We start from the raw sequence: 18160 nt of genomic DNA on the forward strand, positions 1-18160 counted from the left end.
TTTTTCAGGCTTGCTCAAATTGAAATGCATGCGTGTTTGAAGATGCTCTTGCTTTTCTAAAAAGCTGCATTTAACCCATTAAGATCGTTTCCTTGCAGATTTGGCCGTTATGGTTGTCTAATTAAGTTGACAAAAGATGGGTCAGCAGTTTCTTTAACACCTGGACACCTGGTGCCGAGCTCTGCCTGGAACCGGGGGTTTTGTCCTGAGGACTCGGAGCCTCTCTTACGGGGAAACTCATATTCTAAAGAACAATCGCAGTCCCATCCTTGGTGATGCCTCATTGTCCTGCTGTAATGCTATTAAGAACCAGCTCACCAGTCCTTGTCAGGGCCGCCTCTTCTAACTCTGTGAAATTGAGAGAAAACTGCCTGACAAAGGTGCTGTCTCTATCCAGTGGACATTTTCATCATTTTGTTTTGCGGGAATAACAGCCTCCCCATAGTTTCCTCGCTGCTCAGGGGTACCCCAGGTTCTGAACACATTGTTATGTCTGGTCCTCCCTGTCATGGGGAGAGGCAGACAGGGAGAGGGACTCAGCCCTTTCACATCGTCCAGCATCAGAGAAAATGGGCCAGCCATGGTTCCCTGCCTTCCCTGTTGAATTCTGACCTAAGGAAGAGTATCTGGGGACCAAAAGGCATCTTAAAAATCAGTCTGTTCAGTTACCTATCCAGTGCCTAAATCCCTTTCAGTATTACACAAGACGGAGGAGATATGGGGGCATATGTATATGTATAGCTGATTCACTTTGTTATAAAGCAGAAACTAACACACCATTGTAAAGCAATTATACTCCGATAAAGATGTTTTAAAAAATGGATATATATATATATATATATATATATATATCCATTCTCTTTCAGATTCTTTTCCTTTATAGGTTATTACAAAATAGTGAGTATAGTTCCTTGTGCTATACAATAGGTCCTTGATGGTTATCTCTTTTTTATATAATAGTGTGTATATATTACTTCCAAATTCCTAATTTATCTCTCCCCCACCACCTTTCCCCTTTGGTAACATAAATTTGTTTTCTCTTTCTGTGGGTCTATTTCCATTTTGTGACTAAGTTCATTTGTATCCTTTTTTTAGATTCCACATATAAGTGATATCATATGATATTTGCCTTTCTCTGCCTGACTCACTTCACTCAGTGTGATCATCTCCAGGTCCATCCGTGTTGCTGCAGATGGCATTATTTCACTTTTTCTATGGCTGAGTAATATTCCATTGTATATATATGACACATCTTAAACCAATCATCTTGACGCACGTGATCTGAGAACTGGGCTAATACAGAACCGACAGGTGCTGTTGGACCTGCTGAATGTATTCAGCCTCAGGAAACAAGACCAGGATTAAAGTGTGAATGCCAGGATTTCAAAGGGAAAGAATGAATATGGCCCTCAGAAGCGCATCTTTCTCTGGCGTTTGGGCACATGATCTGTTCTCGTTTTAATCCTCCCCCCGTCCCTGTCCCCATGGTCTTTGGTCCTTTCCTTGGGGCGCCCCCTCCTCTCCTGTCCTGTCACTTTCCATCTGGCACTGGCATCGCCCCTTCTTTCTCTGCGGGTCTCACTTCTTCCTCTTCCTTTTGTTCTCTCCATCTCCCTGCCTCTCCCTCCCGCCTTCCACAGACTTCCCTGATTTGTTTCTCTGCTCATCTCATTCCCCTTACATGTGGCCTCAGTGGTCGACAGTCTTCAGGCAGCTATTCTGCTCACGTTTTCCAAGTGGGATTTTCGACTTGCATGAAATTCCTGGTGATGCCACAAATTTAAATGAGTCAATCTGAGTAATGAATCTTATAGATATTTAAATTTTGCCATGCGTCCCTAATTCTAAATATACATTTTAGTAGTGCTGCATGCTCTTCAGTTAAATTATCTTAAGCACACTTAATCTTACTTAGTTTGGTTGGTATTTTCCATTTTTGGGAATATCCACTTATGGATACTGAAGATGTGAGTCTCAAGGAGCATCCTTGCCTGATAGAAAGAGGTCAGAGTTACACAGCATCTCATAATATTATAGGGAATTTATCATTCTTCAAAATATTAAAAATGGGATTTATTTTAGTTTAAAAGTGCTATCGAGGGATTCCCTGGTGGCGCAGTGGTTGAGAGTCCGCCTGCCGATGCAGGGGATACGGGTTCGTGCCCCGGTCCGGGAAGATCCCACATGCCGTGGAGCGGCTGGGCCCGAGAGCCATGGCCGCTGAGCCTGCGCATCCGGAGCCTGTGCTCCGCAACGGGAGAGGCCACAACAGTGAGAGGCCCGCGTACCGGAAAAAAAAAAAAAAAAAAAAAGGGTGCTATCGATTAAGAGAATAAATGAATTTGTACCATAAAAGGCATGCAGTACCACAGAAATATAAATATTCTTCTGAATATTTGATCTTTTACCCAAGATAAGCTGATTTTTCCCCCTATTGTATTGGAAATATTAATAAGAAAAGGTCAGTGATTTAGGCCAATTCCCTGTCCTGTTTGATCTGTTTGTAGTATTTAAAAGGAGTTGGAAAATAACTTGATTTTAGGAGCCATTTGAATTCCCATTAAAAAACACAATTTTTTTTTTAAAGGAAGGTTTTATTTATTTATTTATTATTTATTTTTTTGGCTGCCTTGGGTCTTTGTTGCTGCCCGCGGGCTTTCTCTAGTTGCAGCGAGCGGGGGCTACTCTTTGTTGCAGTGTGCAGGCTTCTTATTGCAGTGGCTTCTCTTGTTGTGGAGCATGGGCTCTAGGCACGTGGGCTTCAGCAGTTGGGGCACACGGGCTCAGTAGTTGTGGCTCGTGGGCTCTAGAGCACAGACTAGGTAGTTGTGGCACACGGTCTTAGTTGCTCCACGGTACATGGGATCTCCCTGGACCAGGGCTTGAACCCGTGTCCCCTGCATTGGCAGGCGGATTCTTAACCACTGTGCCACCAGAGAAGTCCAAAACACACAATTCTTATAAATGGATAATAACTCTCTATAGAGAATTTTAGGTTATTCATCCAAAAAAAAAAAAAACTTTAAAATTTTTATTCCCTTTTGACCTAATAATTTTAGGAAATAGGGATTGTCCTAAGATCATTTATAATAGTGACAAATATAAATAATTTAAATGTGTAGCAATAGAGAACTACTTATATAAATAATGGCTACAGCCATACAGTGGAAAACATTAAAAAGCATGTTTTTGAAATTATCTAATGCTATGAAAAATTCTACAGATATCACAAGAAATTTAAATGAAGAGATCATATATATATATTATCATATATATCATATATTATCTATATATCATATATATAATATATTATATCATATATGTATATATATCATATATATAATATCATATATTATATATGTAAAACCACTATTTCAAATTTTATTTAAATTAAAATGATCTGTAACAAAAAGTAAACTAAACCTTGCCAATGCTTGTTCTTTTTCTTTTCTTTTCTCTTTCTTTCTTTCTTTCTTTTTTTTTTTTTTTTTTTTTTTGGTATAATTGCCATTCTACTGGGTATGAAGTGATATCTCATTGTGGTCTTGATTTGCATTTCCCTAATGGCTAATGATGTTGAGCATCTTTTCATGTGCTTATTGGTCATTTCTGTATCTTCTTTGGGGAAAATGTCTATTTAAGTCCTTTGCACATTTTAAAATTGGATTGTTTGGTTTTTGTTGCTGTTGTTTTGCTGAGTTGTAGAGCTTCTTTATGTATTCAGGATATTAATCCCTTATGAGATAAATTATTTGTAAATATTTTCTCTCATTCTGTTGTTGTATTTTTACTCTCTTGGTAGTGTCCTTTGACGCACAAAAGTTTGTATTTTGATGAAATCAAGTTTACCTATTTTTTCTTTTGTTGCCTGTGATTTTGGCATTGTATTTAAGAAATCAATTCCAAATCTAGGATCATGAAGATTTCCCCCTATGTTTTCTTCTGAGAGATTTATACTTTTAGCTCTTAATTTTAGGTATTTGATCATTTGATTTAATTTTGTATAAAATGAAAGCCAAGTTCATTGTTTTGCACATGGATGTCCGGTTTTACCAGCACCATTTGTTGAAAAAAGTATCATTTCCGCATTGAATGGTCTTGGCACCCATGTCAAAAATCCACTGACCAGACCTGTGAGGTCTATTTCTGGGTTCTCTATCCTATTCCATTGGTCTATGTCTGTCCTTATGCTAGTACCACACTGTGTTTTGATTACAGTAGCTTTGTAGTAAGTTTTGAAGTTGAGAAGTGTGAGTCCTCCAACTTTGTTATTTTATTTTGGCTACAGTGACAGCTTTTGAATAGAACTGTTGCTAGCCCATAAGACCTAAACTGGCCTTAAAGATTTGCTGTGTAACTCTGACAAATCAGTATTCATGACGATTGCGCATCTCTGAAAAGCCACAGGAGTTTTCAATATCCTGATATTCATTGTATTACTGTCCTATTGCTGCTGTAACAAGTTACCACAAACTTAGTGGCTTCATTATCTCACTGTTCTGGAGGTCAGAAGTCCTGAAATAAGGTGATGGCAGGGCTGGCTCCTTCTGGAAGCTGTAGGGGAGAATCTGTCCTTTGTTTCTGCAGCTTCCAGAAGCTTCCTGCATTTCGTGGCTCATGGTCCCTTCCTCAGTCTTCAAAGCACTTGCTTCTCTGGTCACATCTCCTTCTGCATCTGACCTTCCTACTTTCTCCTACCTTATCATTACATTGGGCCCACCTGGATAATCAGGCATAATATTACCATCTCTAGATCCTTATTTTTTTATTATTATTTTTTGATGGTGCTAATATATCCTTTAATGGCAGAATGTGGTAATTATTGAATTAATTATTGCTAACATAGTTTTCAAATGAAAAGAGAATAGAAAGAAAACCAAATTAAACGTGACACAACCTGACCAAACACATGTCAAATTACAGTTTCAAGGTTACTTTACAAAATACCTCCATTTATACCATAGATCCTTATTTTAATCTCATCTGCAAACTCCCAGGTTCTGGTGACCAGGGAGTAGACATCTTTGGGGACCGCTATTTTGCCTACTACGATTACAATGACTGGGCAGTGTTGCTGACAGAGGGGCACACAGATCCTCTAAAATATCCTTTTATTTTTCCCTGTTGGTATTCCTTGTAAATAAAGATTCACTGTCCAGTTGTAAGGATCAGGTATAAGTCTGTTAATATAACAATCTCACATTTCTTTCCCACCTATGGAACTTTTTTCCACTGACACTATGACTCCTAGAGTCAGCAAATATTAATTGAGCTCTATTCCCTGTGCACCCATGTCCACAAAATGAATACATCTGTTTCATGACCTTGAGGAACTTATAATCTACTAGAAGAGAAAGATGGTACTGCAGTGTAACCCACTTTTAAAAAATTTCTTTCTTTTTTATTTAATTTTTATTTTATATTAGGGTATAGTTGATTTACAATGTTGTGTTAGTTTCGGGTGTACAGCAAAGTGATTCAGTATATATATCCATTATTTTTCAGATTCTTTTCCCATATAGGTTTTTACACAGTATTGAGTAGAGTTCCCTGTGCTATACAGTAGGTCCTTGTTGATTATCTGTTTTATATATAGTAGTGTGTGTATGTTAATCCCAACCTCCTAATTTATCCCTCCCCTGACCTTTCCCCTTTAGTAACCGTAAGTTTGTTTTCTATGTCTACGAGTCTGTTTCTGTTTTATAAATAAGTTCATTTGTGTTGTTTTTTAGATTCCACGTATGAGTGATATAATATGGTATTTGTCTTTCTCTGTCCGGCTTACTTCACTTAGTGTGATAATCTCTAGGTCCATCCATGTTGCTGCAAACGGCATTATTTCTATCTTTTTTATGGCTGAGTAGTATTCCATTGTATATATGTACCACATCTTTTTTATCCATTCGTCTGTCGATGGACGTTTAGGTTGCTTCCATGTCCTGGCTATTGTATATAATGCTGCTATGATCATTGGGGAGCATGTATCTTTTCAAATTATGGTTTTCTCCAGGTATATGCCCAGGAGTGGGATTGCTGGATCATATGGTAACCCACTTTTATAGATTATATTTCCTAAATAGCTTTAGAATCCCTCCCTTCCTGTCTCTCATCCCTCCTTTTGTCATGTGTTACTATGATTTTTGCAGAAAATACAGCCAGTTTCCTTGACATCAGTTGGGCTTCCACACTCCTTGCTTTGGGCCATTACTGTACCCACAGATGTGCTCACGTCACCCTTTTGCCAAAAATCCTTGTGTTCCTGGCATCAGGATAAGCTGTAACCCTCCACAGGTCCTATTCCTGGGTGTGGGCTCTACCATTCCAGCCTCATTACCTGCCATTCCAGGAGCACGTTGTGTTCTAGTGGAATAGAATAAACCTACCACCCCACAGTTCAGCTGTCTTGGCTGTTGACTTTTACAGAGCTCTTCTCAATTACTGGCTCCATTTTTCCTCCTTCACTGCCTGAGAAAGTCCTGTGCATCCCCAGTTATGGCCTCAAGTCATGCTTTCTAGAAAGCCAGCCCTCACCCCCCTCGCTGGTGAGGAGGCTCTTTTTCCTGGGTTTACTGTGTCAGGCAGTTCCTCGGTCTGTAGTGTAATTAGTGCCTTACCTGTCTGTTTTTCTAACCAGACTATGGATTCAATTAGGTAAGGGATGATTCTCTTAACCCCATGCTCCCTGTGTATGTAGAGTGCCTGCCTCATAAAAGATGTTTACTAAGTGTGGGTTGAATGAATGCTTGGATCCACGTACATGTGAATGATGTAATAGAAAATACCTGCAGATTGAAGCAAGATTTATGATAGCATATGGATTCTAAGCTAAAATGATTGCTAGCTAGCACTTTTCTCCTTTCTATATACTGTTTCTCTTGAAGAAGCTGAATCTAACTTTCTGTGTGATTAAATACATGGGCTTAAAAAAGAGTCCCATTCCTGAGAGTTCATGTGACTCATTGGAGTTCTGTAACGCTGTTAGTTTGAAGCTGTTTATTTTAAAGGATAAATTTGTGGCACGAAGTCAACAGCTATGAAGTAAAGCTCCTCTCAACATATATATGAATCCAACACAGAGGTTTTCTTAAACTTGACTGCCCTCAGTACATCCTTGAATACTTGTGAGGGATCCATAAGGGCATACTTTAAAATTCTTTTGAATAAACATTCTTTTGAGACAGGCTTATTTCATTAGGACAAATATTACAAGATGACTATAGAAGTATATTCTTACAAGATTCATGCCACAAGTAAGTAAATAAATAAGTAGGTAGCCCTTTTGTTTTTGTCATTGTTAATAAACAAAGCAAATAATTATAAATGTGAAGTATGCCTTTCTTCAGGGCTCTTTTTTTTTTTTTTCAAAATGAGATTAGATTTTTTTTTCAGTCTGAAAAAGACAAACTTAATTTTATAGAGTAGTAGGTCTAAGGTTACTCCTAGTGACCTTAGAATATTATTTATTATATTTATTTGGGGGAGAGGATGGGAGACAATGTATGAAATACAGAGAGAAATACTTTCTCCTGTTGTATTAATTAATGCTGGATTGATGTTGTTTTGTTTAACTTCTCAGTGCCCTTTGTCAGACCAAATTGAGGGGATTTAGTAATAAAAAAGACTCACATAGGCTATATAAGGTATATATTTAATGTCACATTCAGATCTATGACTCTTTAAGCTATTAACAAGGCTGTTTTGATAGCTAGTACGAAAGATCGTGGGAACTGTTCTTCCGCGGGCCCGACGTTTCCTTCGCTGTGGCAGGAACTGTACTGGCGCAGCACCTGGATGCCTTGTCTCTTTCCACGCGTTGCTGCTGGACCGGAAGCCGGGAGCACGCCCGGCCCAGCCCCTCCTTTGGGAGCTCACTCCCCACAGCAGCCCTTCCTCCATCCTGCGAGTTTGCCAGCAGCACCCCACGTGGGGGGCCGGAGATGGTGTGGTTTTGCAGTGCGGTCCGTGGCTGGGTGGGTGAGTCTAATTCCGTGCTTCAGTTCTCGCAAGCCGATGGTTACCGCGCATCGGCCGTGTTCTGCGTATTCTGCAGGGCCAGGTCCACGGGTACTAAACGAGGTGTTTGACAGCCTGTCCGCCTTTCTTCTTGAACTCATCCCTCAGCTGGTCCAGAATCCGGGCAGGGACTTGTGGTCCCGATAATTAGGCAAGTGTCCTTGCGCATGTATATCTTTAAATATACACAACTGCCCTGACAGTTGCATTGTCCCCTTACAGATGAGGAAAGGGGGGCCCCAGGAGCATAAATTACTCTGACGTTAGGTTTGGCACCCTGGTCCGTCTACTCCCAAACTCATGTCCGTTAGGACATACTGACAAGGAAAATATCACAGCAAAAGCTTCTAAAAGGCTTTGCATAATATAAATCACTGAGTTCTACAGGTGAGTTTTATTATTGGTAGCCTGGCGTGTTCATACCTATAAACACAAACATTTTCATACGGTCTGCGAGTCCCTGAATGCACAGGTGTGCGCCCACCTCCCCAGTTCCACTGGCCACCTTGATGTCCTCCAAAGCTTTCGGCTCTTTCTAACCATCCCGGGCCTCTTGTTCTCTCTCCTCTGACCGGGGCACTCCTTTTCTTCCACCCTCCCCTTTGCCTTGTAGTTCCTACTTACCCTTCAGATCTCAGCTCCAATGTCACTTCCTCAAAACGGCACCATATCTAAAGACGGCCTCATTGTGATTTCTGCCAGCCACCTGCCCTGGCCATCATTGGTGATCATGTATCCATTTCAAGCCTATATTCCCCAGCAACTGAAGTGCTACTGTGAACACTGGGGCCACTTTTCTGTTGTCCACTGTTGTGAGCCTAGTGTCCTAACACAGTGACAGCACGTGGATGGCACCCAGCATGGTTGCTGGGTGAATAATTGGACATAATGCTTGGTGTCGTGCATTTGCCTTAAGGTCTTTGCCCATTGTTTTCTCATTAATACTTGCAAATAACATGTTAAAGATAGCCTCTTTCCTGATAATTGTAAGAAAAAGAATATATAGGACTGAAATCTATAACTTTCTTGAGGCTTTAAACTGTGGGAAGCATAGAATGGATTTCCAAGTCTGCGTAACTAAGGACTTAATTAATGTCTCTGGGATAGTGTAAAGACAGCACTGTTCCAGTATTGGAACCTGCTTTGTGTGGTCCTGGGCTGTGGGATGTGCAAAGGAACTTCTCTCCTAGCATTTCAGTGTCAGGTAATATTAAGCACCTACTTCTGCTTGGTTCTGATGGCTCCAGGAAGAAAATCCTAAAGCTGAGACTCATCCTTCAGAACTTATGCTAATACCTACTTACATTTTTAATGTAGCTCTTGATAAGTTGTTTATCAGTTCATGTATAAAATGAGGTCAGTCATAGGGTAGTGTGCGAATTAATTTTGTTTCCAAGCCAAGTATAAAAAAAATGATTAAGTATTACAAAAAGACTAAATGTTGATAGTTTGGGAGCAAAATGAAGAATTTTTCCATGTGCTTTTTCCTCTCCTCCTGTTGAGGCAGAATAACATAATGAACATTTTAAAGGGGCAAAACCAAAGACATTTCTGAACACTTAATTTTGCATCCCTCAAATCCTGAAAGTGTTGATCGAGGCAGAATTTCAGTTTCTGGGCACCTGTTTTCCTGGAACAACTGCCACGGGTAATAAACCGTGGAACCAAGATCTGTAAGGAGGTAACATCAGTAACATCCATTCTGGGCCTTCAGATGTCTTCCTGGTTCCATATGACAGCTGATATTGTTTCTTTCTGCTCTCCCCATCCCCGTGTTTACAGGGCATTGATGTACGGGATGCTCCTCTGAAGGAAATAAAGGTGACTAGTTCCCGGCGATTCATAGCATCGTTTAATGTCATGAATACAACCAAACGAGATGCTGGAAAATACCGCTGCATGATTCGAACCGATGGAGGAGTTGGCCTATCCAACTATGCAGAATTGGTAGTTAAAGGTATTTAATGTTATTTTTATACCTCCAAATAGTCTATTAAAAGAGACATGTGGGATGGTTGTGAGTTCATGATTTGTTGAAAGCTCAGACTTACCCTCGTCTGTTTCTGAACAGTAGTTTGGTGACAGGCTGTATGGATGGATTACATTTTAAGTACAAATTTTGCACCTGAGCAATAGTTTTGAAAAATGTATTTTATTTATGTTGGTTCAGTTGCATACAAAGCAATGAATGTGCTCCGGTCAAGTTCTTTTGCCAACTCTGTGTACAGAGATTGCAACCCTATAAATTTTTTTTTAAGGAATAAAATTTTTTTACTGATAGAAAATCACTTAAAATGCAAATATTTCCCAGCCACGGTGTTTATGATAGCAGGGTGGTTAATAAAATGAAGCAGTGTCAGTATAAAAATGCGCCGTCACATCATACAAGCCACATTGATAGTAGTGGGTTAGCATTCATAATGTTGCTGTTAGGTTCTATTACTATATTTTGCATGACTGAAAAATTGAGTCATTATATTCAGGAAGGTGGGAGACGAGTAAAAAACAGGCGGGGGGATAAATTTCCTTTGGCTGGTTTGATGTTTTTGTGTGTGCATGGACTTAGGAGTTTATATAGTATTAAGCTGGTAAGGCAATTTTTGGTCCCAGACAGAATTTGGACTTTTAGATATACCGTGAGGCATTTTTATACCTTGTAGCAAGCCATTGCTGCTTCCTCCTACGGGAAGACAGTGATGCCTGTTTGTCACATGTTCTCCCCTGCATTTATTAAATGGGGAACATAAACTTGGTCTCTTTTGGATGGACTATTCCTTTTGTCAGCAAATTTCTCTATGTCAGCAGTTTTACAGACTGCAGGGTTCAAACCCCAGAGCTAGCTGTGTGGGCGTGGTCCTATGGCTTACCCTCTCGGTGCTTCTGTTTTCTCATGTTTAACATAGACATAATAATGTGACCGACCCTAAAGGGCCATCAGGAGGACCAGATGCAAAAGGTATGTGAATGGCACTTAGAACAGGAGACCTAGCAGGCAGCCAGCACCTGTTCAGGCCATGATGGGGCATTGAGTGGCTCTTATTCTCCGTTCTAGTCCATCAGTGGTCCTCATCTGAGAATGCATGGCTGAACCACCTTTCCAAATAAAACAAAATACAAATACCTGCCCACCTATTCTCTACCACCATTACCACACCCATGTTGAATCAGAATCTCTGGGACCAGAGCCTCTGCCATAAAATCTATAGGTGATCCGGGCAGACGCTACTGCTGTGACATCAGCTCTGCCAACGTTAGTCACGCCCGGCTTGGGGGGAGCCTGCCCCCAGCACTGTTTATCTGCAGCAGTGGCTAATGTTCTGTGGAAGGAAGCCAGGAAGCACACCCTGCAGTATCTGCTCACATGGTCTAATTTGCCACGCCAGAGCCCTGTGATTTTGGGTTTGTAGTGAAACTGTAGCCCGTCTGGCTAGTTTCCGAGTTTAGGTTTTACCTGTAAGAAAACTGAAACTCTGCATAGATGTGCACACCCTCCCCTGCAGAAGGCTCTCGGGGAAGCGAGGGGTTTCCTTGTGGAAAATGGACACCATTTGCCAACAGATCCAGCAGAACGGCCGCCTCGCTGTTGCCACGGCTGAGTTCTTTATTGTCATCACTGTTACTTAATTTTCATCTTGGTCCCGTTCTTTGTGACTGCGTTCTGTTTTCTGATTTCTGGTTGCTACAGTGCTTCACTGTGCCCGTGCCCCATGAGGCGTGGTGCTTTGTAATCAGTACGATAGAAATCTAGTCACCTCTTTAAAAATTGCCTCTGTGGGAAAGTTAATTTGTTGGGAGTTCTAAGCAAGTCAGAAATTTCTAGTCTGCCACAGCACACATAAGCACAGAGGCTGAGTGGGTCCTTACTCACATTTCTGCCGCACGTTTTCCTGCCTTACGACAGCGTGGAGGGATCTTGGGTCATGGTGATAAAATGTCCGGGCACCCTTTGCATCTCTGCACCCTGCCACAGCTGGTGACAATTGGCTTGCAGATATGGCTCAAATCTGGAGTTTGACTTTTCCTCCATTTATAATTTTTATAGCCATATTTTGCATGTATTTGATTTTTCAAAATGAGATAACATGCTGGATTCTACTAATTAAATAAAGCACTGCATTGACACAATTACTTTAAAATATGTAATGGCATGTTTAGGCCACCTGTATGATTGAATACTTTTTATATGCATGTGTTTAGAGTGCTAATTTTTTCAAAATGGGAAAAACTTAAGTCCAAAGAGTTTATAACTTCCTTAAGGTCATTCCCTGATTTGATGCTGGCCCACAAATGAAGCCCAGGTCATTTTAAACTATCATTCTTGTCTGTTTTATGCCTACCACTGCTTTTGGTAATCAAAGACATAAAAATATTTCATGTAATCTCCACAATTCATGTATATATACATATATGCCAATATCATATTTAATTATAGGAGACATATATTAGGAATTCATATATATATATCAATTAGATATATGTATATGATATGTATCTATAGGTATATAAATTGTTTCTTTGCTGGCTTGATTTAGAATTATTTTTATCATGCCCTTTCACTTGGATTAAATATTTTAAATTGCTTTTTATCACTTAGTATAGATTGAGTTCCTTCCTTCTTTCTCTTTGAGAAAATTTATTCAAAATTTAAATATTGAGATTGGTTCAAGATGGAGGAGTAGAAGGACGTGCTCTCACTCCCTCTTCCAAGAGCACCTGAATCACAACTAACTGCTGAACAATCACCGACAGGAAGACACTGGAACTCGCCAAAAAGATGCTCCACATCCAAAGACAAAGGAGAAGCCACAATGAGATGGTAGGAGGGGCTCAATCACAATAAAATCAATTCCCATAACTGCTGGGTGGGTGACCCACAAACTGGAGAACACTTATACCACAGAAGTCCACCCACTGGAGTGAAGTTTCTGAGCCCCACATCAGGCTTCCGAACCTGGGCGTCCGGCAACGGGAGGAGGGATTCCTAGAGAATCAGACTTTGAAGGCTAGCGGGATTTGACTGCAGGACTTCGACAGGACTAGGGGAAACAGAGACTCCACTCTCGGAGGGCACACACAAAGTAGTGTGCGCATCGGGACCCAGGGAAGGAGCAGTGACCCCGGGGGGGGGGGCCAGACCTACCTGCTAGTGTTGGAGGGTCTCCTGCAGAGGTGGGGGGTGGCTGTGGCTCACCATGGGGACAAGGACACTGGCAGCAGAAGTTCTGGGAAATAATCCTTGGCGTGAGAACCTCCCAGAGTCCGCCATTGGTCCCACCAGAGAGCCAGGTGGGCTCCAGTGTTGGGTCGCCTCAGGCCAGACAACCAACAGGGAGGGAACCCAGCACCACCCATCAGCAGACAAGTGGATTAAAGTTTTACTGAGCTCTGCCCACCAGAGCAACAGCCAGCTCTACCCACCACCAGTCCCTCCCATCAGGAAACTTGCACAAGCCTCTTAGATAGCCTCATCCACCAGAGGGCAGACAGCAGAAGCAAGAACTACATTCCTGAAGCCTGTGGAACAAAAACCACATTCACAGAAAGATAGACAAGATGAAAAGGCAGAGGGCTATGTACCAGATGAAGGAACAAGATAAAACCCCAGAAAAGAAACTAAATGAAGTGGAGATAGGCAACCTTCCAGAAAAAGAATTCACAATAATGATAATGAAGATGCACCAGGAGCTTGGAAAAAGAATGGAGGCAAAGATCGAGAAGATGCAAGAAATGTTTAACAAAGACCTAGAAGAATTAAAGAACAAACACCTAGAAAAACTGAAGAACAAACAGAGAGGAACAGTACAATAACTGAAATGAAAAATACACTAGAGGGCTTCCCTGGTGGCGCAGTGGTTGAGAGTCCGCCTGCCGATGCAGGGGACATGGCTTCGTGCCCCGGTCCGGGAAGATCCCACATGCTGCGGAGCGGCTGGGCCCGTGAGCCATGGCCACTGAGCCTGCGCGTCCGGAGCCTGTGCTCCGCAACGGGAGAGGCCACAACAGTGGGAGGCCCGCGTACCACAAAAAAAAAAAAAAAAAAAAGAATACACTAGAAGGAATCAATAGCAGAATAACTGAGGCAGAAGAACAGATAAGGAACCTGGAAGACAAAATGGTGGAATTCACTGCTGCAGAACGGGGTAAAGAAAAAAGAATGAAAAGAAATGAAGACAGCCTAAGAGACCTCTGGGACAACATTAAACACAACAACATTCACGTTATAGGGGTCCGAGAAGGAGAAGAGAGAGAGAAAGGACCAGAGAAAATATCTGAAGAGATTATAGTTGAAAACTTCCCTAACACGGGAAAGGAAATAGCTACCCAAGTCCAGGAAGCGCAGAGAGTCCCAGGCAGGAGAAACCCAAGGAGAAACAGGCCGAGACACATAGTAATCGAATTGGCAAAAATTAAAGACGAAAAATTATTGAAAGCAGCAAGGGAAAAACGACAAATAACATACAAGGGAACTCCCATAAGGTTAACGCTGATTTCTCAGCAGAAACTCTACAAGCCAGAAGGGAGTGGCATGATATACTTAAAGTGATGAAAGGGAAGAAGCTACAACCAGAATTACTCTCCCAGCAAGGATCTCATTCAGATTCGATGGAGAAATCAGAAGCTTTACAGACAAGCAAAAGCTAAGAGAATTCAGCATCACCAAACCAGCTGTACAACAAATGCTAAAGGAACTTCTCTAAATGGGAAACACAAGAGAAGAAAAGGACCTACAAAAACAAACCCAAAACAATTAAGAAAATGGTAATAGGAACATACATATAGATAATTACCTTAAACGTGAATTGATTAAACGCTCCAACCAAATGACACAGGCTCGCTGAATGGATACAAAAACAAGACCCATATATATGCTGTCTACAAGAGACCCACTTCAGACCTAGGGACACATACAGATGGACAGTGAGGGGATGGAAAAAGATATTCCATGCAAATGGAAATCAAAAGAAAGCTGGAGTAGCAATACTCGTATCAGATAAAATAAACTTTAAATAAGGACTGTTAAAAGAGATAAGGAGGGACACTACATAATGATCAAAGGATCAATCCAAGAAGAAGATATAACAATTATAAATATATATGCACCCAACACAGGAGCACCTCAATACATAAGGCAACTGCTAACAGCTATGGAAGAGGAAATCGACAGTAACGCAATATTAGTGGGGGACTTTAACACCTCACTTACACCAATGGACAGATCATCCAAACAGAAAATTAATAAGGAAACACAAGCTTTAAATGATACAATACACGAGATAGATTTAATTGATATTTAATTAAATATTCCATTCGAAAACAGCAGATTGCACTTTCTTCTCACGTGCGCATGGAACGTTCCTCCAGGATGGTGCGTTCCTCCAGGATAGATCACATCATGGGTCGCAGATCAAGCCTTGGTAACTTTCAGAAAATTGAAATCATATCAAGCATCTTTTCTGACCACAACGCTATGAGATTAGAAACTAATTACAGGGAAAACACCGTAAAAAACACAAACACATGGAGGATAAACAATACGTTACTAAATAACCAAGTTATTATAAGTAACAAGTTACAGTAATCCAGACAGTATGGTAGTGGCACGAAAACAGAAATATAGATCAATGGAACAGGATAGAAAGCCCAGAGATAAACCCATGCACTTATGGTCACCTTATCTTTGATAAAGGAGGCAAGAGTATACAATGGAGAAAAGACAGCCTCTTCAATAAGTGGTGCTGGGAAAACTGGACAGCTCCATGTAAAAGAATAAAATTAGAACACTCCCTAACACCATACACAAAAATAAACTCCAAATGGATTATGAGTTGAATCAAAACTATCTAAACAAACAAAGAGCTAGCACAAAGTTGTAGTTTATAAATAATAGGAACAATATTTTAGTAAATTTGCACTAAATTTATGGTCCCCCAAATAAAATTCATCTTTTAAGTGTCTCATTTAGCCTCAGTCTCATGAGATTTCCCCAGCTATTTTAAAAGTCAGTATGACTTAGCACACGTTGAATACGTTAAAGAACAAAGATGCCCCAACCCAACAAAAGGAACTTGCGTTGCTGGTTTCTTGATGGTCTAGGGATCTACCTGGTATCATCTTAGGGGCCAACCTCAGATGGGACGAGCTGTCCTGAGGTCCCCATCAGCAGGAAGCATGACAGGGAGCAACGGGTTATGTCTGCTATGGAGCAGACAGGTGCACATGCCAGTAAAAGAATAGCAGGCTTTATTTTACATGCATTTGTGTGGAGGAGCTAAAAACAAAAGCACACCAAAAGGCCCAAACCCCCTGCAGAAACATCCTTGAAAAAAACCACTAGGACTTAACATTTTCTCCGATGGAGATTCATTAAATAGAGATACATTATTTCATACAGTTACCTCCTTCCTTAATGTCATGTGTGCCACTCACAGTGACACTGGCACGTGGAATGCCTTTATTTGGTGCCTGGAGATCCATTCACCTGGCACCCGATACACTGTGGAAAACAAGATTGCCTCTCTCTCCTGTCTCAGACAAAGATCCAGAAGAAGTCAGTCTCAGGTTTTCAGCAATGAGAGAGACCTTCCTGGGTTGTAAAGAGCGTTTGCCATTGATTGCTTAGAGTTTTATCAAGCTGGGCATGACTTGTGCTTTGCTTTAGAGCTTTTCTTTCTATTCACTGCTTTAACAAGACTCATTACTGCAAGATCCCTGAACAGTGGCAGTGCTGGACTTTTATCACCCCAAGTGCTCACTGCTCCTGGAGCAGAACGAGTCCATTGGGATAGCTTTTGGGGGGAAAACGAGTCACCCTGGCAATGCATTTATGATGAGATAAACTATAATTTCGTCCGTGTTTTTCAAGTGATGATATCTTTGGAATACAAATATAAGGAGACTGAATTTAATGATATAACTAATACCTTGGGTGATTTTGAAGACACTCGGTTATTTTTTGTTTGTGTTTTTAACTCTTGACAATGGAGAGACTTCTAGAGCTTAATTACTACCACTTGAGAGAGTTTTTACAAGTCACTTTTAGTGCAAAAAAATCCTTTGGTGCCTATGTAGCTGTTCAAGAAAAATGAATTGCGTCCTAAAACAAACTGGGGATGTACCTACCTGAGCAGGCTTCGGTTTTAAAGATGGCTTATTTCACAGATGTGAATGCTACGCAAACCTCCCTCAGTATGCTTTTTCGTATTAACCTGAGCAAAACCATTCTCGTCAGTTCATTGCTGAAATGTTAATGTCTTCCCTGTTTTAGTAATTGATGTGCATTTAGCTCTTCTCAAGTGTCTGAAGGATGGCCTCCTGTTTGCCTTTCAGAGCCCCCTGTCCCCATCGCGCCCCCTCAGCTGGCCTCCGTGGGGGCCACCTACCTGTGGATCCAACTCAACGCCAACTCTATCAATGGCGATGGGCCCATCGTGGCCCGGGAGGTGGAATACTGCACCGCCAGCGGGAGCTGGAGCGACCGGCAGCCAGTGGACTCCACGAGCTACAAGATCGGGCATCTCGACCCGGACACAGAGTATGAGATCAGCGTGCTTCTCACCCGGCCAGGGGAGGGTGGCACCGGTTCTCCTGGGCCCGCTCTCAGAACCAGAACCAAGTGTGCTGGTGAGTCCGGGGATGCTGGGACCTCTTGTCAGTGTCTTCTGGGTTTTGACCTGCAACCTCCGTGCAGGTGGCTCACACCTCCCTCAGCTCTGCTGGGACCCTGTCTGGGTACAAAAGGTCCCTTCACCTGTGGACAGCAACCCAATAGCCTGTGGACTTCAAACCTCAAGGCTTGGTATCTCTCAGGAGGCCTCCGCCCCCTTTTCCTCCGTTCTTAATTTACACCTTCCTAGGAGTATCACCTAATTCATACGGGAATCATCCCAAAGTTGACAGAAACTGTTTGCTTTAATGATGTCTGCTCATAGGTCAACGCCTCTCATCTGGGTCCCTTTGTTTTTATGTTCCCTGTTGATGTGCTTGTAGCCTCGAGGGCCTTTGGAAGGCTAGATTCCATCTTAGCGATAGCTTTAAAGCTGTATTTTTATGGACGGATATTGAATGGAGGGGCTGCTTGCCAATGACATGGGGCCCATTTGTAAAATAAGCCAGGGTGATTTGTGGACCGCACGCCGGCTTTAAATTC

At 41.6% G+C, this 18160-nt stretch overlaps 1 protein-coding gene across 1 annotated transcript in view; it reads left to right on the forward strand.

Annotated features, from left to right (window-relative positions):
- The window catches only part of PTPRM (protein tyrosine phosphatase receptor type M), a 753002-nt gene that overhangs the window by 319985 nt on the left and 414857 nt on the right, over positions 1–18160 (forward strand). The window contains exons 6-7 of the mRNA XM_029226979.1: positions 9796–9970; positions 17341–17634. Coding sequence (XP_029082812.1) covers positions 9796–9970; positions 17341–17634 — 469 coding nt within the window. The remainder of the gene's footprint in view (positions 1–9795; positions 9971–17340; positions 17635–18160) is intronic.

The sequence above is a fragment of the Monodon monoceros genome, unplaced genomic scaffold (assembly GCF_005190385.1).
Source record: "Monodon monoceros isolate NGI ecotype Baffin Bay Population unplaced genomic scaffold, NGI_Narwhal_1 Super_Scaffold_1, whole genome shotgun sequence".
NCBI classification, from domain to species: Eukaryota; Metazoa; Chordata; class Mammalia; order Artiodactyla; family Monodontidae; genus Monodon; species Monodon monoceros.